At 43.7% G+C, this 20,591-nt stretch overlaps 1 protein-coding gene across 1 annotated transcript; it reads left to right on the top strand.

Annotated features, from left to right (window-relative positions):
- The first annotated feature begins 730 nt into the window (after positions 1-730).
- Positions 731-11,006, top strand: LOC142586953 (sulfotransferase 1B1-like). Its single transcript, XM_075697822.1, has 3 exons — positions 731-816; positions 5,861-6,336; positions 10,398-11,006. The coding sequence occupies exons 2-3, from the start codon at positions 5,881-5,883 to the stop codon at positions 10,881-10,883; spliced, it is 942 nt and encodes a 313-aa protein (XP_075553937.1). The 5' UTR covers positions 731-816; positions 5,861-5,880; the 3' UTR covers positions 10,884-11,006.
- Positions 11,007-20,591: the final 9,585 nt, after the last annotated feature.

Below are 20,591 nucleotides of genomic sequence, written 5' to 3' on the forward strand. Positions count from 1 at the left end.
ACGCGCACGCGAGAGCACACCCACTTTGCAACTCTCCTTCCCTCGAAAGACACATCGATGAAATCGGCAAACTTACAGCATTTGATCTAGCACTTTAAGGAAGCTTCGCTTCATATATATCCAAGATGTGCGTTGCTCATGCATAGTTTGTTATTCATACTCGCCTGTGCTTGTATTCGTAGAGTACATATAGTGGCTACATTGTCATTCTAATAAAATTTATTTTTTGAAGAGGGCGCAACGATACTTTCGGAAGCAGTTAGCTATGAAAGAAAAGAAAGTGCGCCATTTGATTTATATATCGTACTTATGTACGATGTATGAAAGCAATGACCGGAGCACGCACAACAACAAGAAGATATTCCAGAGAAGGAGTGAGCTGCGAAATGATTGTAACCACCCAACTTATCTGCTACATCTTAGACGAAATCGCCGTAAAGTAAGCAATTAGCTTGCGAGGCGCGTAAAATATTTATAGCAGATTTCGCTTTAAAGCCGTACACCATTCACGTAAACCAATGCTTTACGTAAGTTACTGCTCTCGAATTCACTTAGGATTCAGCAAAGAAATTAATTTGCTTAGTAAAAAAATTACCTCTGTTCCCACAGCGCGCCATACGGTGACCGTATCAGTAGGAGAAGCACTGGAATGGCTCTCACAAGAGCAACGCCTGAAAAAAAAAAAAAGGCAGGCGGGATTGCTTGCCGCCAGTAGTCGAGATAGCACTCGCGTTACTCTAAGCTCAGAAAGAGTCGTTGGCTAGCTCCGCTGAAAGGGTGCGAAGGATACACATCTGAAGGCACTGTGAAACAGAGGTAGGTGAATCTACCCACTATTGTTTCGTTCCACTTTGCGCTACTTTTTCAGCAGCAGTAGTATTTCATGGCTAGTGTATACATTAACAAAAGAATGGCCTAATGCGAAAAATGTAGGTAATGAAGGAGATTGCAGCCAATGGGCTGCGTTGGGCATTTCAGCGAAGTTCGGACGGTTAATACCCAACAGCGCATGCCAAGGAAAGGGTTTCTGAATTAACAGATTTTGCTTCGTAATTGTCATTTGCCTTTGGCCAATTTTATTCCCTAACTATAGGTCGGGCGTAAAGATTAGCAGATTTTTTTCTGTTAGAAAGAATTCTAGTCTAGGAGCTTTTTCTGAATACGGGTCTACTGATTTTATTCCCCAGCAGCACCGCTTTCATAAGAAGGAATAAGATATCTGACTATAGAAGTTAATGAAGTGTGCCCTTTTGGTTGCTAGCAACCAAATGACTTTACACGTCACATACAAAATAATGTGCAACTCTCCGGAATGCACATTCAATAAACCCACACCTTAGCTTTTGAAAGACAGGCATCGAACTGCAGCTTGCATATAAAGGGTATCGCGAGTTATACAAGTTTCAGGCTGTCATTTTCCATTACGATTGGGCCCAATCCGGACTGCGCCCAGCCCGTATGCATGGTCACGCCCCTTTTGATCGCGATCTTGGTAGATCCGGACTGATACAATCGCGATCAGCACATGGCGATCACGTCTCGGTCGAAACTATAGGCGGACGACCATGCATTTGAAAGAGTTGCAGACGATCAGTAGACGAGAACAGTCCTACAAAAAATGTATATATATTTTCTTGAAAAAGAAAAAGATTTCAATGGTACAATTTTTGCACCATATTAGATAAATTTGATAAATGATTTAGACCCACTTACTACAACTGGTGTGATTGAGCTCACTCAGACTTGATCTGGATCGTTGCAGCACGCAGATGCGCTAATTATCGATAGCGATCAAAGGTTCAGGCAAAAATTGGGCCCCCTCGCGATGAAAAATGACAATCTGACACTGCCATTCATCTCGACGCATTAATAAATTTACTTGCCTGAATATACATGGACGTTATACGAAGTAGATTTAAGTAAACTAGCAACTTCTCAAACATAATTAGATGAGAAGTGTCAATGAGAAAATTTCTAGAGTAACATGAAACTGTTGCTGAATATGGGCCACGTGAAAGTTTTTCATTTCCAAGCGTGGGACAATCCCGCAAATGCAAGCAAAATTGCCGCGCGATTGCCCCCTCGAGGCACATTGCGTGTATTCGCGCGCTTCGTTCACGCTTGTATAAAAACACTGTCATGGGGCACGTATTGAACAACAGAAAGCTGTATCAGGAGTTTGTCATGTTGCTCTACAAACTTACTCAGTGACACTTCTCATCTCATTATGACATGACATTGTGGCATTATGGTGAGAAGAAAAGTAATTTGGATATATATATATATATATATATATATATATATATATATATATATATATATATGGACCAGTAGAAAGGGGATAAACCAAGGGTCATGATTTGTGTAAGAAGTCAACAAACACTGACACCAAGGACACCATAGACGAAATTACTTGTGCTTAATGAATAAAATAAAGAAACGATAAATTAATGATGGCGGGGGTTGTGGGATCGTTCCCCACCTGCGGCAAGCTTTTTTTATCCACTTTTATTTCCGTTAATTTATCGTTTCTTTATTTATTAATCACAAGTAATGTCCCCTATGGTGTCCTTGGTATCATTGTTTGTAGGCTGCTTACGATTGGAATATATATATATATATATATATATATATATATATATATATATATATATATATATATATATATATATATATATATATATATATATATATATGTATATATATATATATAAAACGACGAGTACCATGTTTCAAAATCATCTTCATCCCAGGGACTATGCACGACGTCTTGCATGGCAAGCACCGCTCAAGCATTCACGTCAGACAGGCAATCTACCAAGATGAAGGAGAGGCTAGTCATTCAATCTGAGAGAAATATTTTGGTGGGTCCCCTAAACACGTGAAACATGCACTACGAAAGCCAAACTGTATTTATTTAGCGGATAATAATTATTCCAAGTCGGCACCTTCAGTAAGCGAGAAGCACAACTTCAGGGTTATTTTGGGTTTATTTACCTGAGTCTCGGTCAGTGGACCGACCTTTTTCAAGGCATGCAATGAATTGCTGCCGCAGTCTTTTTATATATTTGGGTAGAGAAATACCAACGCCATAAGAAAGGAACGACAGAAAAAAGAAAGAAAACAAGACGGGGTGAGAGAGAAAACATGCAGAATGTAGAAAAACTGGCCACGGGAGATAGCCGAAGGCTACGGAGAGTACTCGTAGATAGCGGGGTTATCACTGGCAGTGTTCAGGTCTTTGACCCGCTCTCCAAGAGAAGTGTCAAATGGCCAATGTGTGAGAGGCGTGGGGGAATTTTTAAAGGGAATGCGTTACGCGTGCTCTTACACGGTTAGCAACCCCGCAAGCCAAATTGCGGCGCACTGTTCAACTTTCCCGATAGAAGCGCATTGTTCAGGCAACAGCTGTCAGTCGACAGCGCGCGATATCTTGCTTGCATGCTTGCTCATTATTTCATGGATTTTGCCGACTACGGCCATTGGCACGAAACCAACGCAGCATGTTACTTGTGGGCGGAGTCGTCGTCTTCGTCATCGAGCTCCCACAGCCGTGTGCATGAAGCAATGGCCAGTCAGCAGTGCTACAGGCTTGCTTTCAAAGACTTTTCCCTCAGCGCGCACTGCAGGGAGGGACATACCTAGTTCACCAAGTCAGCGCCACAGTGTTTCTTCGAACAGCGGTACTTAGCCATTCTCGTGTCTGCAGCGGCTCAAGTTGGCTTGAAAGAGATTCATTGAAGAGTAGCACGTATGCACGCATTGCCGCACACTCAGTGACCCAAGCTAATCTGATGGTTGGTCCCGAGCCCTGTCATCTTTTCAGAGCAGCCTGACGCGCTAGCTATACGATCATTGGCTTCCCAGTGAGCCAGGTAGCGGGAAAAATGGTTTTAAACAAACATAGATACGTATACATATACAGAAACGTGCATAATTATGCTCATAATAGGCGATGAAGTATTCTAAGAATACTTATATAATAAATACTTATACTTATATAATAAAACAAAGATATATGAATAGAAACAGACAAGCAGATGCACGTATACTTACATAGCGCGGCGAAAATTCGTGAAGTACCCTCAGATTGCTGATTGTGATACCAGATTCCTAAAATTTCACCACGCTGAGCGGAATCGAAACCACATCACAAGTGTTTCTCAAGGGCAGTAACCCGGTGCTTTGCCAGGCTGCCCTAGCAATTCAGTGGGTATGTGGCACTTTCACACCAGCGTTTCAGCGAGCTACGCCATGATTGCACGGTGTATGTGGGGCTCTTCAATGAACCTGTCGCCAGCTTCGGTCGCTGAGTACGCACTACTCGGTGTGCGGCAAGCGAAGGAACAACTCTCAGTTTGCAGGCGCCGACTCACCGCGCTTGTCCTCTGGGAGGCATTGCGCGGACTTCTCGGCGGTGCCTCCAGATGGCGCAGTGCTTCCTGAAAGAAGCGCGAGGTTTCCGCATGACGCCTTTGTAAGCGGTGACATGCGCCGGCGCACCGTGCACTTTAGGAGGGCACGCAAAATGGCATCGAGTGCTTTAGGAAAGTGTGAAACAGGAGCCCCGCTGAACTATGCGCCTGATACGTAACTCATTTTGGGGGTGGCAAAATGTTGAGTTGCTCTATGGATCCTATTATAGACGAATTGACATCGGCAGTCATCGTGAGATGGGTTCTGCCATATTTCTTGTCTGCTTTTTTATTTTCATTTTTCGGTGATAGGATGTAGTCTATCCTAGGAAACACAGGCGAGCGCGTCTTCAAACCTCAGCAGATGTGAGGATGGGTAAAAATATGATATTGTTTTCAATTTGCAATCATACTGTAGAACGGGGCAAGTGCATTGCAATGTCTCAAGTGCATCAGAAGGAACCCATAAAGTATACCTGCGCAGGAAAACAACTGCTGTTCTTTTCTGATAGTGCATCGCCATCAGCCGGTAGTCAGGTCAAATGTCAAAGGTGGTCAAATATTCGGCGCTCTGTTACGATTCTTACGCCTCGCCCTTTCGTCGCAGGCGTTAAACACAGTTAGGCGTGATTTTGTTAAGCATGCGATAATCGAAGCAAAAGCGTGCGGAGCCACCATTTTTCTGCACTAGGATGGCTGGGAAGCACCTGGACCATGCCGAATACCGTATGATAATTCAGTGATATATTTCAAATATACTTTCTTCAATAATTTTACGCTCGGTAAGTGACACGAAATACGGGCACTTGTGAACAACACGGTAGCCTACAGTCTGCAGGCCAGGCGTCGTGGCGGTATGTTTGACGGGCGTATGAAGATCGAACGAGCCAGTGGTCTTGTCAAACTAGGCGAACAGACCCCTGTTCTGGCAGCGGTATAAGGCGTGCGTTTACGGTAGCCTTCAAAAATATGAAAAGTGCCGTTTCTAGGACGCAAGCTTCACTCTGGCGGTGCACTTAATATAGGAAAAACGTTGGACCTCGCAAGCTATTCTTGGCAGTGGATTTTACTTGATCAATAAAGAAAATACGCGTACCTGATGACGCTGCGAATACTCCGGTAGTTCCATTCGTGTTAACAATGCCCTCTTTAGCTATCGGCCTGGTTAATCCATGCCATCACAATCCTTCGAGCAAGTTGACACCTATGGGTTTCTTTTTCTCGTTTCATAACGGTTGGCTTTATTATTATTTTAGAAATTGCTCCGTAGTTCACTTGGTTATTTCGTGTTTTTCATTTCTCATGTTTTATCTCACACGTTGTAACTGCTCTCAATATATAGACAAAGTTATCGCAAGCGCTCTGCCACAGTACAGTTTCATAACACGTTATCGCAGTGCCACCACAAATTTAAAAGTTTCATCTATCATTAATGCAATGCGCAGGTCCACCCAACTGTGCCACGATGGACGAAGAGTCATACCGTTACATCGAAGGCATGTGGATGCACAAGCTCTTCAAAGATGAAGTTATCCTCTCCGCAGTGAACTACAAACCGCGGGAGGGAGACGTCCTTGTCGTTACGTACCCGAAATGTGGCACCAACTGGACGCAGTTTATCGTTTACAACATTTTAACACATGCGGCGCCGGTCTCCAACATTGGGGAGTTCAGAATGACGTGCCCGTTCATCGATTTGACTGGAGCAGGTTCTGCTGAGAACCCGCTGAGAAATGGCCCCATTATCACACATTTCCCGTTCAGCGTTTTACGTCCAGTGGACCATGCTAAGTACATCTACGTAGCCAGGAACCCTTATGACTGTGCCGTGTCCTTCTACCACTTCATGAAGGGGATGACTCCACAAACTGTCACGGATGTTTCCTTTGAGAAGTTCCTCAACCTCTACTTAGAGGGAAAGGTACTTTTTTTCCCTTTTTGTCATATGCATCCGGAATCCGGATGTATCTTTATTTGTTTACCATAAATTATTTTATTCAAACGACTTATACAGAGGCCAAGCATCTACAGTTTCTAAAGTGGCTTGTCTCAGAGATACCGATGCATTATTACTTTGTTGTTGACTATTGCGTACGCGACGGATTCTTCTTTTATCTTGAGCGTGTATCTAGAGCTAACCTAAAAGTTCTCACTTCCCTTAGATACTGAGTGGAGAGAGCCCATTGCCTCTCAATGCTGATAGAAGCATCTCCCACGGGTAGGGGTTGCAGAATCGGTCATATTTCGACGCCGAGATTACACTTCTGCGTTATTTCTTATAAGAAATTGCTGTACCCTTACTGGAGTTATTTTAAAAATATGGTTCCGACCTTCATGCTCGTTTCTTGAACAGGAGAAAATGCTCAAAAGAAGCTGCACTGCTCACTGCCAGATATGCAGCGATGCCTTTTTTTCTGTAATACATGTTCTTACTGCCATGCTGATGACAAGGATTATAGCTGTTTGTTCACCCACTATCTGCATTTCACGGCCGATTTTATTCAGTTTCGCACCATTGTCACTGGCATTTATGCTGCTACATCTGTTTTCCAATTATTATACTTTTACATTTTCGCACAAGCTACCCCGCCTAATCGCCAACGCAGTGCCACACTAAATAAAACAACCAAATATAGCAACACAGAGGCGTTCGCAAAGTATCACTTAGTGAAAACGGCCAAAGGTCGGGGAATCGGCCGGTCAACTCTTGTGCTTCAGGAATGGTGTGAAAAACCACTAAAAGTAACATAGGTGATTCTGCATTGCTGCAATAACACTCGTTAAGGAATTGCTATAGGCTAACTTCCAGGAATATCGAACCAATGTAACAAAATCATACACGCGTTTTGAAGATAGTATAAATGGTGTTTCTGCGTTAATTGTTGCTCATCTATGGCGATTTAGACAAGCTGTATATTAATATTAGTCGTCCAAGGTGCAAAGATGCGTTCATATAATGCAATTACTTAAAAAACTTATTCAATAAATACAGTTTCAAATACTTCTCTTCCGGCACAAGTTCCAATGCAAGAGCTGCAGACCATGCTCATAAACATCGAGTAATGCTGTTTTTATGATGCTGTCCATAACGTAGTTCATTTTCCCGAGCTTCACGGAGGCCCCCCAAAATATAGAAAAAAATAAATGAGGGCCCCACGGACTTCCCGACACGTTTCCAGCGCACTTAACAATGTGCAAATAAACAAGCCTGCATGCCGGCAGAATAAGGCGGCAAAGAACGCGTTTCCATCCGTTTTCAACGAGAGAGTATTGATCATATAATAAAAACCGTAGCCTTCTTTTGTATTCGGAGCGATTAGGCTGACGTGGCGGCCTGCATTTCAAGGGCAACTGCTTCTTTTCACAGTGGACCTATTGAAACTTTGTTATTCTGAAACATGGTTGAAAGGGCTGGAAACCTCGTGTGCATGCACGCATGACTATTTTTCTTTAGCCAGCTGTCTCGACAGCTCCCAAAGAAGACAACGCGTAAAATATATTACCCTGAAAAGCTTCCCTGCATCTTTCCGAGCGCACACTAGATTTCTCGAAATTAACGGTTATCGCTTGCACAAAAGCTTTTAAGTCGAACGTCCGTAAATTTCGTCAGAAGGGGTCGCTTGCTAAAACAGCATGTAACCAATACACGTCAATTGTTTATCGCTTAGGTCTCTGTGACCGTAGCCCCCACGCGCCTTACTTTAGCAACTTTGTCTAGAAGAAAAAAAATCACTGCTGGGTCGTGCCTGTCTCCCGTCAACACATCACTCCCTTATTGTGCCGCACATGACGCAATTGGTGGTAATTTCTGTATCGTGAGCTGTGTTGAGAAAGGCACAGTTTCACAGCACGTCCGTCTATCCCAGCGTGAACGATCGTGTTTGAGAGAACTCGCATAGGCCATAGAAGGTGTAACTCATTAAATTCAAATTAATGCTCATCCAGCGTGATATGGCCTACCAATGCGAATTCTTTCTTGAAAACATTTCCCGCGGGCTCGCTTATGTCGCCCCTGTGTTGGACCCCCCCCCCCCCCAGGGTCCAGAAATGGCTTGCAGACTCTGGCAGCGAGATCAAGGGGTGTTGAACCCTATAGACCACGGTCGTACGTGAACATCTGCGTAAGAAGCACAAGCGTAGGGTAGGAATGCAAGCGCAGGAGACCGTACCATCTACAACGGCGGCGAACTCGAGTGAAGGAGGGTGTAATTGTGCGCCACCAGTAAGGGGGTCACATACTTACGGTAGTTTCCAAACATACTGTGCAAAAGAAACCTGGACACTACTTATAGGGAGCGAACACAATTGCAAAATTACGCCCTGAGACGACGACTAGCTGCAACAAGTGCTGGCACGTAAGCAGTTTTTATTGCGTGAATGAATGTAGCTTGTGCATTTGATGACAGCCATTTCTGTACCCTAGTGCCCGCACACCGTCTGCAGAACGCGCAATGCGCTCAGGGTACCAGAGGGCGACTGCATCCTTGATCCATACCATCCAGTTTCTCATACATCAAATAACATCATTAGGTAAAGTCAATTCTTGTCATCTTCTGGGTAACTCGGGACAACTACTAATAAATTATGCCGTCGATCTTACTTCAAGTGTGCCCCTGTGTAAAGTGTGTACAGACCAGAGATTCCACAATAAAGGAAATTTTCTGAGCAGCCTGCGAATGTAGCTAGCAATCATCCACTTTAGTGAAAACTTGGCAGCGTGAGTTTTCCAGTGGACTCGTCCATTCCAAGTTGCCCGTCTTAGTTCTCAGTAAATTCATTTTTTTCGCTAACCTGTGGTGCTTAAACTCTTGCTCACGGACGTACATTCTTGGGTTTAAAGGTCCAGTACAACACAGGTAAAATACCCAGTGTGAGCTCTACTATATAGGCATACGAGATCCGCGCCTCTCCAGAAAATTCTAAAAACTCTCAGAGAACATAATGTGTCCCTAAAGTGGATGTAAAATTGAAGCGATTGCGTATTACATAAACAACTATTGCCCACGACATCTCCCATTTCGTGTTATTCTTATATCCCCGACATTAGAGTGCGCACTGTAAGAGTGCTTAGGTTTTTGTTTTTTTTTTGCGGGGGGGGGGTTGCCTTAAGGTACAAAAAGAAACAGTTGTATATTGTGCAAACAATACCAATATGGGGCAAAATTAGGGCACATAAAAGCTGCGTCCTTTTAATATGATTACCCACGAGCACATGTCCTAGCCCCTGGTTCAACTACGATTTTATATATTCCAGCAACGACGGTACACATGTTAAAGGCTATATTTTTCGCACGAATGTGCGACAGCAAGTGAAGTTACTAAAAGAATTTCGGCTGTTTTATGGCGTACATGGGAACGTATGACCGAATGCTTAGCCAAGCGAAAACCCATCACCATGAGAGGCACTGCCACTTTAAGAGATTGCCTTGTTTCAAGCCCAGCAAATTAGCGGTGTTTGAGCCTTATGTTTGACGAATAACAGCTCAACTATCTGCGCATGCGCAACTATGGTCCCATTCACCTTCTCAAACTGGTGGCGCATATAGTCTAACAGAAGTCTTAAAAGACCGCGTATTATTTCAATCGAAGAATCTTAGGCACGATCCAGCAACTATTGGCCTTCACTATCATTTCTGTTATATAATTGAAAGTTTTCTAAATAGATTTCAGCTAAAACGTACCTAAATATCACACAACCTATTTGTAAATTGCGCTTCCAATCTAAAGAATACTGTTTAGCACATGGTTTCATTTCTAATACACTCCATCGTGTGCACTGTGATTTTAGCTTTTTTGCTAGAACTATCAAAAACGTAGGTCACCATTGAACGAACGGAAGGAACTAGAATGGATGAGGTTTATTTTAGAAAAAACGGGAAAGTAAAAAGTGTAGCCACCTTATGGTCAAGCTTGGTTGCCTTAAAAACAAAGCGCCGCGTCTATTCCTTTTTCTTAAACAAAGATCGCGTTTAACTTGCCCAGGTCCTCTACGGCGACTACTTTGATCACCTCCTGCCATGGTACGATCATCGAGAAGCAGAAAATATTCTCTTCATCACATATGAACAACTGAAGGCGGACACAAGGTCGCAAGTGCTCAAAATCGCCGATTTTCTTGGCGAAGAACACGGATCTGCGTTGCGTAAGAACGATGACCTTCTTCAGAGAGTCCTCCATGCCTGCAGTCTGGAAAGCATGAAGCCCATCTTCAACGTAAAACCAGCGGACATGGCAAATATGATGCTTAAAGCTGCACCAGAGAAATCAGAGACGTTTTCAGTGATGAAGGACGTGGCCGAGCTAAAGGGAGAAATGCACGAGGGCTCCGGATTTGTTCGCAAGGGGATAGTCGGCGATTGGCGAAACTATTTTACTTCCCAGCAGGTGGAGCGAACGAAGGAATGGATCACAAGAAAGACCCAGGGGAGCGACGTCATGGCACTATGGGAAGACTGTTATCTCCCTTGAGGAAATGTGGTGCATATGTATAGTATGCATAATATGGTGCACACGCATGGCCTTATATACGCATGATGAGGGTTAGAATGCGCACTGTTAGCGGTATATTCGTTCAATAAAAGCAAAATAGCTTACTGATTGTAATGGTGTTTGTACTGTCATATCCACCTGACATTCAGTCGATACACCCACGTTTGCAAGCTGTCACTTATACAAAAGAGGCCTTCAGAAAGCCATTGTAGATTTTTGACTTGTGCCTTCTTGGTATAATATTTGATCTTGCTATGTAAGCAGCTTCATGAGATCATCCATGTAACTTATTTTTATTGCTTCGTCTAAAGTGTGGAATCATGAGAAAAAAAATGTTGCGTATGAAAATAAATATTTCGGGTGTATACTGGGTGTTTCACGTAGCTTGTGCCAAAATTTTAGATCATGCAATGGCCACATAGCTGGACAGCGCTGCGGCAATGTTGTTTGCCGTCGCTTAAAGCAAGTCAGACGTTTTTCTATTTCATTTAACCACACACACACACACGCACACGCACACGCACACGCGCACACACGCACACACACACACACACACACACACACACACACACAAACACACACACACAAACACACACACACAAATAAACAAACGAACGAACAAACACACACACACACACAGACACGCACGCGCAAACATGCACACACACGCACACTGATGATACAGATCAATGCCACCAGGTTTGATAGCGCCAGCGTTCCGCCTTTCAAGAGGGTGTTTTCGGCTGCGATCTTTCACAATGGTGTATGTATTTGCAGCTCGCAAGTGATTCCTGTGCTTTGTCTTCATGATGCCGAATTCAGTAACGAGTCTTTGCGCACATTGTTTCTTGTGCGACAATGAGAACCCGCTAATCAATAGCCGCGCGCGACCACGAAATAGGCTTGTGGGAGCTCCCTCAGGCTATTCGAGTACCTCGTACCAAAATCTAGCATTTTCGAGTTTCGTAAGAAAACACAACATAAGGTCGAGTTTCTTTGACTTTACGCAAAGAGTTCTGCCTATTTCATGGTGGGATCCTGGAGCATGTGTAAGCACGCTCACAGTAATGCCACAACCTTCAATATGCACTGTGGGAACTTTTTTTTTGTAGGAACTCAGTCGATAGCTAAACTGTAAGAGCAAAGCAGCGGTGGCATACCGAATCAAATTTGGCAGTAGTGGTCATTGTCCTAGCGTCTTTTCCGAACTTGAATCAATGGTTTGGCTGGTCATCAATTGTGATCTAAGGGACCATGAGTCGGCTGGCACGGCGGTTCAATCATCCACGCTAATAATACCACATTAGTGCATACGATTTTGGTCAGAGGCGTTAGATCTTCAAGAAGCTTCGCGGGAACTGCATCTTTATTATTGTAGCATTGTCGGTACGCTTAATTGCTTGAATGAGTGGCAAATAATACAGCAGGTAGAGCTAGTAAATTCAATCGGTGTACATTTTATGTCGCAGCTCGTGAGTAAAGCCTCCTTCCATACGCGTTGCCTCAGAAAAATATTCATGCAAAAGGTCTCATAATGGTCCAAGATTTTGACGACTGCAGGTTTCGAGCAAAGCCATGTCGTTTCGCATGCCCGCATAATCACTAGCGGCTCTTCCCCACTACAGAAGTACCCGAACTCCTATGCAGCTTTGCGGTTCTTTAAATAAGCAAGTGACATATGTTTTCGATGCACCAAAAATCCTTGTTCTTAAATATGCTTCCCTGGACTGCGTTTGAATGTGTCACTCGTGAGAAATGGTGCAAACATTGGTCTAGCTCCTCTACCAGGGTCTTAACTACTAATTTACGCTTTAAAGACAGTTTACTTGACTTCCTTTTGCACCTTGCTTATTATATTCAAGTTCGGGAGTTGTCCCTCGCGCTTTATTTGGAAGACACTTTTCTTACGTGTGTTCGCGGAACTGCTGTGCACAGCACTGCTCTCCAGACGTTACATATCACGTTTTTCTGCACTCTTTTTTTGCACTAGCATTTTTTGGTCATATCATAAGAAGCCAACAAACACTGACACCAAGGACAACGTAGGGGAAGTTACTTGTGAGTAATAAATGACGAAACGATGAATTAATGGAAACAAAAGTGGATGAAAAAGAACTTGCCGCATGTGGGGAGCGATCTCACAAATTTCGCATTCTTTGGCAACGCACTCATTGGACTCTATGATAATTTCACCAGGTTTGTGGTATGTATGTATGTATGTATGTATGTATGTATGTATGTATGTATGTATGTATGTATGTATGTATGTATGTATGTATGTATGTATGTATGTATGTATGTATGTATGTATGTACGTACGTGCATGCGTAGGTATTCTGCACACTTGCTGCCTGTGGATCGATTTTAGCAGAGCTTGCCTAAATCATCGGCGGAAAGGAAGGCAGCATGGTAACAAACGCATAAACAAAGATTTATTAAATTTTTCCGCAGGAAAAATTGGTTGTGGCTGAAAACGGGAGCGCCGGCGGTCGCGAACTACTGTAGGGCGCTCACGATTTATGGTGCTTTCTAGTGGCAGGTCGAGTGTTCAAATGCTAGAACTCCTCATGGAATACACTGATGCAATTGGCACGAAATCCTGATTAACTTTATCTGTATTCTACGCGGCTACAAAATTTGTCCGTTCCGTTTCCGGGGCCTTTTATTTTGGCCTCTGTAGCTCGCTCCAGATGTGGTGTACGTGCACGCACTTGTAAATAATGCCGATTAAACTCAGTGAATACAGAAAGTGCCATATAAAAAGTTCTGAAACACATGACACTTTGTCTGAACATGGCAGTTTTTACCTGTTTGCTTTTTTCTTTCTTTAGATTGACAAAGCTCGACTCGGGCACCGTGAAGGTGTACGCTTGTTACGCGGATGTCTGCCTTGGTACAGTGCACGTGATCAGCAGTGGGACCCAGTAACGCGTGAGGGCGAAAATAGGCCAATTCTATGGCCGAAACGCTACTTCAACCAGGAGCGAGCGAGCCAGCTTGGACGATTGAAAAACGCGCTCGAGAACCACCACCCGAAGGTGGCTTTAAAGGGCTGTTGAAACGGTTCGGACAAATTTTGTAGACGCGTATGGCACAGCTAAATTTAATCATTCGCACCACTATTTGTGAAGCGTTTTATTTTAAGAGAGCTACGGACGATTACGAGTTACCCTCCTCCATAGCCATGCATTTTGTCCTCAACTTGTTCACCGAGTGATCGGGGCTAAGCTCCGCCTCAACTGGCTCTTGGTCTTGATGGTACGTCGTGTCGCCTACTTCCGGTTCCCTAGCAGCGAGCGCGCGAAGCCTCTGCAATATCTCCGGCAGCTGCTTGGCAGTCAACCCCAAGCGAGATCTATCGAAGCAGCTTGCGTTGAGAGCATTCTGTCGCAGCGCCGAACGTGTCTGGTATTCCGGCAACCCCCGGCGAGCTGGGCGTTTCGACGGATGGGCGGAGGCATAAACTCAAGCTCATGAACCAACTTTAGCGTAGACGTACGTGAGTGACCTGATAGGTCTGCACAGTCCAGCGACCTGTTGACGCAGAGCTTAACCAGCCAAACAAAGAGCTAATGTTGCTCTGACCAAGTGTAAACCATTTTAAACATATACAAAAGCAGCATGTTAACTATTACGCTCGTGAGAAAAATTAACACCAGCAGCAAAGAAGAATACACTTCGCTACTGCTACTGTGTTTGGTTGAGCTCTGTGCCACCAGGTGGTGCACCCTGCAGATCATTCACGTTTGCCCTTTTGTCATCCCGTGAAACGGCACGGTCAAGCGGCCAGGCCCTGTCCCCTCGCTGGTGTTTACCCGAGTACCCGACACACGAAACTGTATTGTGGTAGTAATCCTCCGGAGTAAAATGCGGGCGACCAACGCGCAAATCCTGACGCTGACCGGATACCGATAGTCCGATTCGCTGCAGCCACTCCGCTTGTTTGCTGCCTTGCAGAGGGACACGATGTCGCAGCTTTACATAATGCCAGTCGCTAGGTTTGCAGCCCACAAGGCAACAAAGTCGATTCATGGGGCTCACGAATAGATAGACTTACACTGACCGCGGAGCTCTCGTCAAGACGGAGCACGTTGTAACACAAGCAGACGACATTTGCTGCTTGCCGGAAGTGCTTAAGTGTACTGAGACATTTTTCTTGTGCATTCAATTTCTGTTACTTTTTTATAGAAACAAATTAACTAACGTTCCAAATATTATGAATAGCATTTTCTCACCTTTGGTGGGAAATATTATCGATATGGCTGAAAGTTCCGCCGAGCAGTGTGCTGTGATCGGCAGCGATGTACATTTTGGAAACCTTATAATAAATTACACGCCTTACACGGAGCACTTACATGGGTCAAATAATGATCACAAGGACTTATTCTAACAGCTCAGTACGTTTGTACAGAACAATGAAAGTCGTTTCAGGGTCCCTGTAAACCACCGCCCAGGGTGTCGAAATTAATGCGGAGTCCCGCCCTACGGCATGCCTATTAAACCAATCATGAATTTGGCAGGTAAAGTACATATATTTTTTTCATTTTTTCCCCTGACTGTGGTTATCTTTCACAACATGCCAAAAGAGCACTGGAGTTATGCACAACAATGGCTCCTTCCAGCAGCTCAGTGTGCCTTCGTCAATGATCTCGTAATTTAGACCACTTTCAGTTGACGACGATCAGCGAAGCAGTTAACATGACACCGCATATTTCTGGCGGAAGGGCTCATTATTCCGAAAAAGGTCACTACAAAAATTTCTGGGAGTACGAAATGGTAAATTATTTATCAGAGTGACTAAAGATCGCGAACGTTATTGACAAGATTACAAGTGATGTTACCTACCTCAGGATGATTATCTTGAATAAATAGCCAAGTCGATGACCTGCTGCTAGAAAAGCAGGCACAGTTTAGTTTGGACACCTCTCTTTAGGAAGCCACTCTATAAGAGGCACGAAATGCTGTTATTAAATCATGTTCCTGTGGACACAACCAGCTTTTGAAATCGGGTGATGGCTCAAAAATTTTAAGCGAGGGCAGACCATACCTGGGAAGCATAGTTAACGGTGACTCTACGCTTTGACAACTGCTGAAAGCTGGAAGAGGTAGTTGCTTGTATTATGAAACATACATAGGACAATAAGGAAGCCGACGCAGGAAATTACGGCCGTGTTATCTCTTCAGCGCTATTTCTTATTGTACAGTTATGTAGCCCTCTAGTGGGGGTGTTTGTTTTCATTTAGCGCTGTAACTGCATTTCATAGCCTACAGTATTAAAAGTTGGCACAGAAGAATTTAGCGGCAAGTAACGCATAGAACGTAAAGAAACGATTGCCGCCTTTGAGCCAGACGCATATCGGCACGTGTAATCTGGCTCAGCCTCAACTCAATGAAGACGTCGTTTGCATAACTGCGAAATAAAAAAGCAAATATTTTTTTTTCATGCCGAATCTCAGGCAGTGTCGCGCTTTGACCAGTTGCATTAGGTTCAATAATTGGACAAATGCAAAGCACAGCGTAAAATGGTTTTCTTCACCCCGTTATGAAAGGATTCAAGTGAATGCCCGAACATGTTGCTTGCTCAATGGGATAGGCAATATTTTAGAGTTGTAATGTTGTCAAGAATGTTAACTTATAGTGTCGATGAACCGAACACGGTAACGTAATTTTCTTGCCTAACGCAGGACATGCACATCCTGGGGTAGTTTATCAATTTCATACAATCTTGAGGCATTCTATAGATTAGAGCTAATTCTCCTTCGCGAACTGCATAATTTTTTACATATTCTATTAACTCTGCCCGCCTAACCACAACACCAAAGATAATGTTAACATGGCTCTCTGAATAGCGCTCGAATGAAGTGTAACGTGAAAATAGGTTTCTCAACACATTCTCACTTTTAAAACCTCTAAGCAATTATTCTTGTCAGCTTGCCGCCAGTGAGCAACAGAATCATTCCCATCATTCATTTCTTTATAATGTGCTTTGGCTTAACTACCGAGAGAAGTGCCCAAGTCTTGGTATTTCCCGGAGCCATGTAAGGTGTGGGAAGGTCGATCTACACTTGTACTGTTAGTGTGCCCCCCCGGGATATTCCTTTGAGTTAGCGACTTATGGTAAAATTTGACAATGCTTTTTAAAAGTAAAAATAATTGCAGAAATCCTGCACGAGCGCCTTCCGCGGCATGAAAGAGATATCTGCATTGTTTGCCGTAACCGCGCAACCATGGCGATGCCGCGATGCGTGATGGATGCCCTGTGGAACAGCGGGTGGTAGTCCGTCAGGCACGGATTGCGGCAGGAGTTATTGGGGCCCTAAACTAACGACAGTGCCTGACTTGGTTTCCTAAAATTACAATTAAATTTCTTGTGTTACGCTCCGTTGTTGCCTGGATAAAAATAGTTTATGTCAGCTCTGTGATAGCGGGAAAAGTGTTTCTAAAATGGTACCTAGGAAAGAGCCAAGCATAGACATGAGCGATTGCGCGTAATGTACGCCTGAAAAAGCAACTAATATTCTGTCAGCTCCAAATGCCTGTAAACACTGGAGTATAATAAGTGATATGTTTTAGGCAAGCCTATCTTCCTTTCCGCTATTACTAGATCTCTACGTAGAAGTAAGTGAAATCTAATTGCTTTCAGAACGTTCTTTCAGATGTTCAAAATGAAGCACTTTTCGATTAGATATATTAGAAAATACGAAGAGTTCGCAAAACCGCATAGAGGAAGGATGTATCTTACGTAAGAGGTACACTGTGCACTGAAAGCTGCATTTACAAATCAGCTCTTTGAAATATATTATTGCAGCAAAATCGGCATATGATCAGCAACCGCAGTTCGTGCATGAAATTTTGATATTTGAAATGTATGCTGTTTTGTTTCTTACGCTTCTTGTGCTCACATTATGTTGGAAATGTTAGGAGTACCACTGCTTTATTCTACTAAATGCCTTGTAAAGGGTGTTCGAAACTCTAAGTGAATTAACCTTCTCTTTTTAGTTCGGACTTTCCCCCATTCAATATTGAAATAAACTCAATTCAATTCAATGCAACCTTACGTGAAGCAAATTGTCTTAATCCGGGTGCACTGCTAGGGAACCTGACAGCAAGGGCCAAAATCCTCTTTAGTCTTCTCCTTGTTCCTTACACTAAAATCGCTAGAATTGCAGAAAAATACAAGGAGCGTATAATTTGGACTAATTATTATTTTACTAGGAATTACAAAATAATTATAGAGCAGCACTTTCGTTTGTTTCTGTGGGAATTTCTCAGAAGTCTGAGCGCTCGTTTCTCACACTAAAGAAACAGCTGCGCTACCTTTAACTGAATTTAAAACGTTAAGTTCATTTGTTCTTCAGTGCATTTCATAGCCCCAAGTCATTGTGGATGCGACAGAGCATGACAAAGACACGGTACAAGAAATCAAATAAATGCTCTCATTACCTTTGTTTTGTTTTCTAGCGTTATAGTACAGGAGCCACGACTCTTCAATGGAGCTAGCGATGGCCTGTGCTAACGTTCCACGCTTCTTCCTGGTGCAGTTCCTCGGACATTGGAGCTCTGAGCTTATGGAGTACTCCAGCTTTCGCACCCCGTTCCCAGCATTTGTCACTAGGTTAAGTGCAGGCGCAACACTTCCAGTCTACGGGCCTATTGTGGTGGAGCCAGTGGAGCCGTCATGGGCTTCAAATCACCGGCTCACTGACAGCACATCGTGGTCCGCGCACTTTGTACATGGGTGCCGACCATATCTGCGAGCATCCTGGCATTCACTCCGTGATCTGAACACCGGAACCACCCCTGTGCACTCTGCGCATGCGTTGAATTCTGTTAAAAAGCTTCACCCGAGCAACGCGCCCTTTAGTCGGCCCGGCAGCAAGCTAGCGAATTACCCGTGCTAATTTTCCACGCTTCTTCCTGGTGCAGGTAACGAACGTTTATTGCCTTTACGCAAAGTCTAGTACCCACCGTGCACGCTTTGTGCGGCCGGGCCCACGGCGATTTTGTTCCACTGTGCGCATGTGCTGTTAAAGCTTCTCATACTAGCTGGTGATATTGATTCCAACCCCGCTTCCGACAAAGAGATACGTAATGTTTTGAAAGAGCTGCAATCTGAGCAGATGGTAATGCTAGAACAACTAAAGTCTATTGAAAAAAAAAACTAGTTGATCATGATAAAACGTTTAGTGAAATTAATGCACGGCTAGACAAAATTGACACAGCCTGTGCTGGTATCCACGACATGCAGATTGAATTGGGCAAACTTCATGAGGTAAGCTCCAAAAATATGGCAAAGTGGAAAGTGCAGGCCTATAATTGTGGTATTCACTCACTTTAAAAGCAAAGATCATGTCCTTTCTTTGGCACGGACGTTCAAGGATACGTGTTATGCCATTGCACAAGATCTCGCCCCAAGCACGCGCCTTGCCTAGAAACGCCTCATCGAGTTTGGAAGGGTCCGTAAACTGCGGTACAAGTTTTCACATGAAAAGCTTATTGCAGGTAAAAAAAACCTCCTACTTCGACCACACTTCTAACCAGGGCATTGAGGAACGCCTTTAGCCATCATTGAGACCAAATTGTGCACTGCATTCACAGAACTGTCAGCCTTTATCATTCGGGCTCGCTAAGATTAGAAGTGTTGTTCCCAAGCGTGGTGCACTGTGCAGTCCAATAGGCTCATCTTCTTGCGATATCTAATAGAAACATGGCTTAACACATCAATCGAGGATACCGAAATTCTCCCCTACCTCTCGCATTTTGACCTTTTTCGGAAAGATAGATCCGATTACTCGCGCGGTGGGGGTATAATAATCGCCACTAAGCGGAACCTACATTGTTCACTTGTGAACCTCTCCTCACAACTGGAAATGATTTGGATTCAATGGATTGTTACACACCCGCTCATTCTGATTGGCATTTCCTTTCGGTATCCTAGTGCCGATACTTCTTTCACGCCTTTACTTCACGAAGTCTTAAATACGTTAACAAAAACATATCCTTACAGTCCTGTCCTTCTGTTTGGCGATTTTATCTTTCCAACTATTGATTGGTCCGATCGTGCTGCCTCTACACTTTTTAAGGCAGCCCCGCTAGCGATTTCTTAAACACGCGTATAACATTCGGCTTAACGCAGCTCGTCACTGACCCAACACGCATTACTGCTACCTCGTCCAATGTTTTAGATCTTGTATTAACATGTCACCCTGATAACTTTACCCCTGTCAACTTATTGCGCGGTTTGAGCGACCGCCTGACAGTGTATATTTCATTTCATTGCAACGTACTGAAAAACAAAAGCGTAAAACACAAGTCAGCATGAACCGAGAATTATCTGAGTACTTTGATACGTTCGTCGGTAACCTTCCCCTTGATAATCTCGAGTCGAGCTGGCTGCTTTTCAAAGCAGAGATGCATTGCCTTATACGTCTTTATATTCCCACAATTACAATAACAGAAAGAACATCACCATGGTTTAATGTATCCTTCAAACGACTAAATAGTAAGTTAAAAACAGCTGTTTCGATCAGCAAAACAATTTAATTCTTCTACATGGCAAAAGTATTACGCAGTCGCGAAAGAATATAACAAGTTAAGCTCTCAAACTAAACACAAGTTTGTTTCTACCACTTTACCAGCTATGCTACAAACTAACCTTAAGCGATCTTGGAAAACAATGAATCCTAA

The sequence above is a fragment of the Dermacentor variabilis genome, chromosome 7 (assembly GCF_050947875.1).
Source record: "Dermacentor variabilis isolate Ectoservices chromosome 7, ASM5094787v1, whole genome shotgun sequence".
NCBI classification, from domain to species: Eukaryota; Metazoa; Arthropoda; class Arachnida; order Ixodida; family Ixodidae; genus Dermacentor; species Dermacentor variabilis.

Excerpts from the sequence above, each read along its gene's own strand:
- LOC142586953 (XM_075697822.1), top strand. The coding sequence starts at position 5,881 with ATGGACGAAGAGTCATACCGTTACATCGAAGGCATGTGGATGCACAAG. Across the intron at positions 6,337-10,397 it reads ACCTCTACTTAGAGGGAAAG|GTCCTCTACGGCGACTACTT; the intron begins GTACTTTTTTTC and ends TAACTTGCCCAG.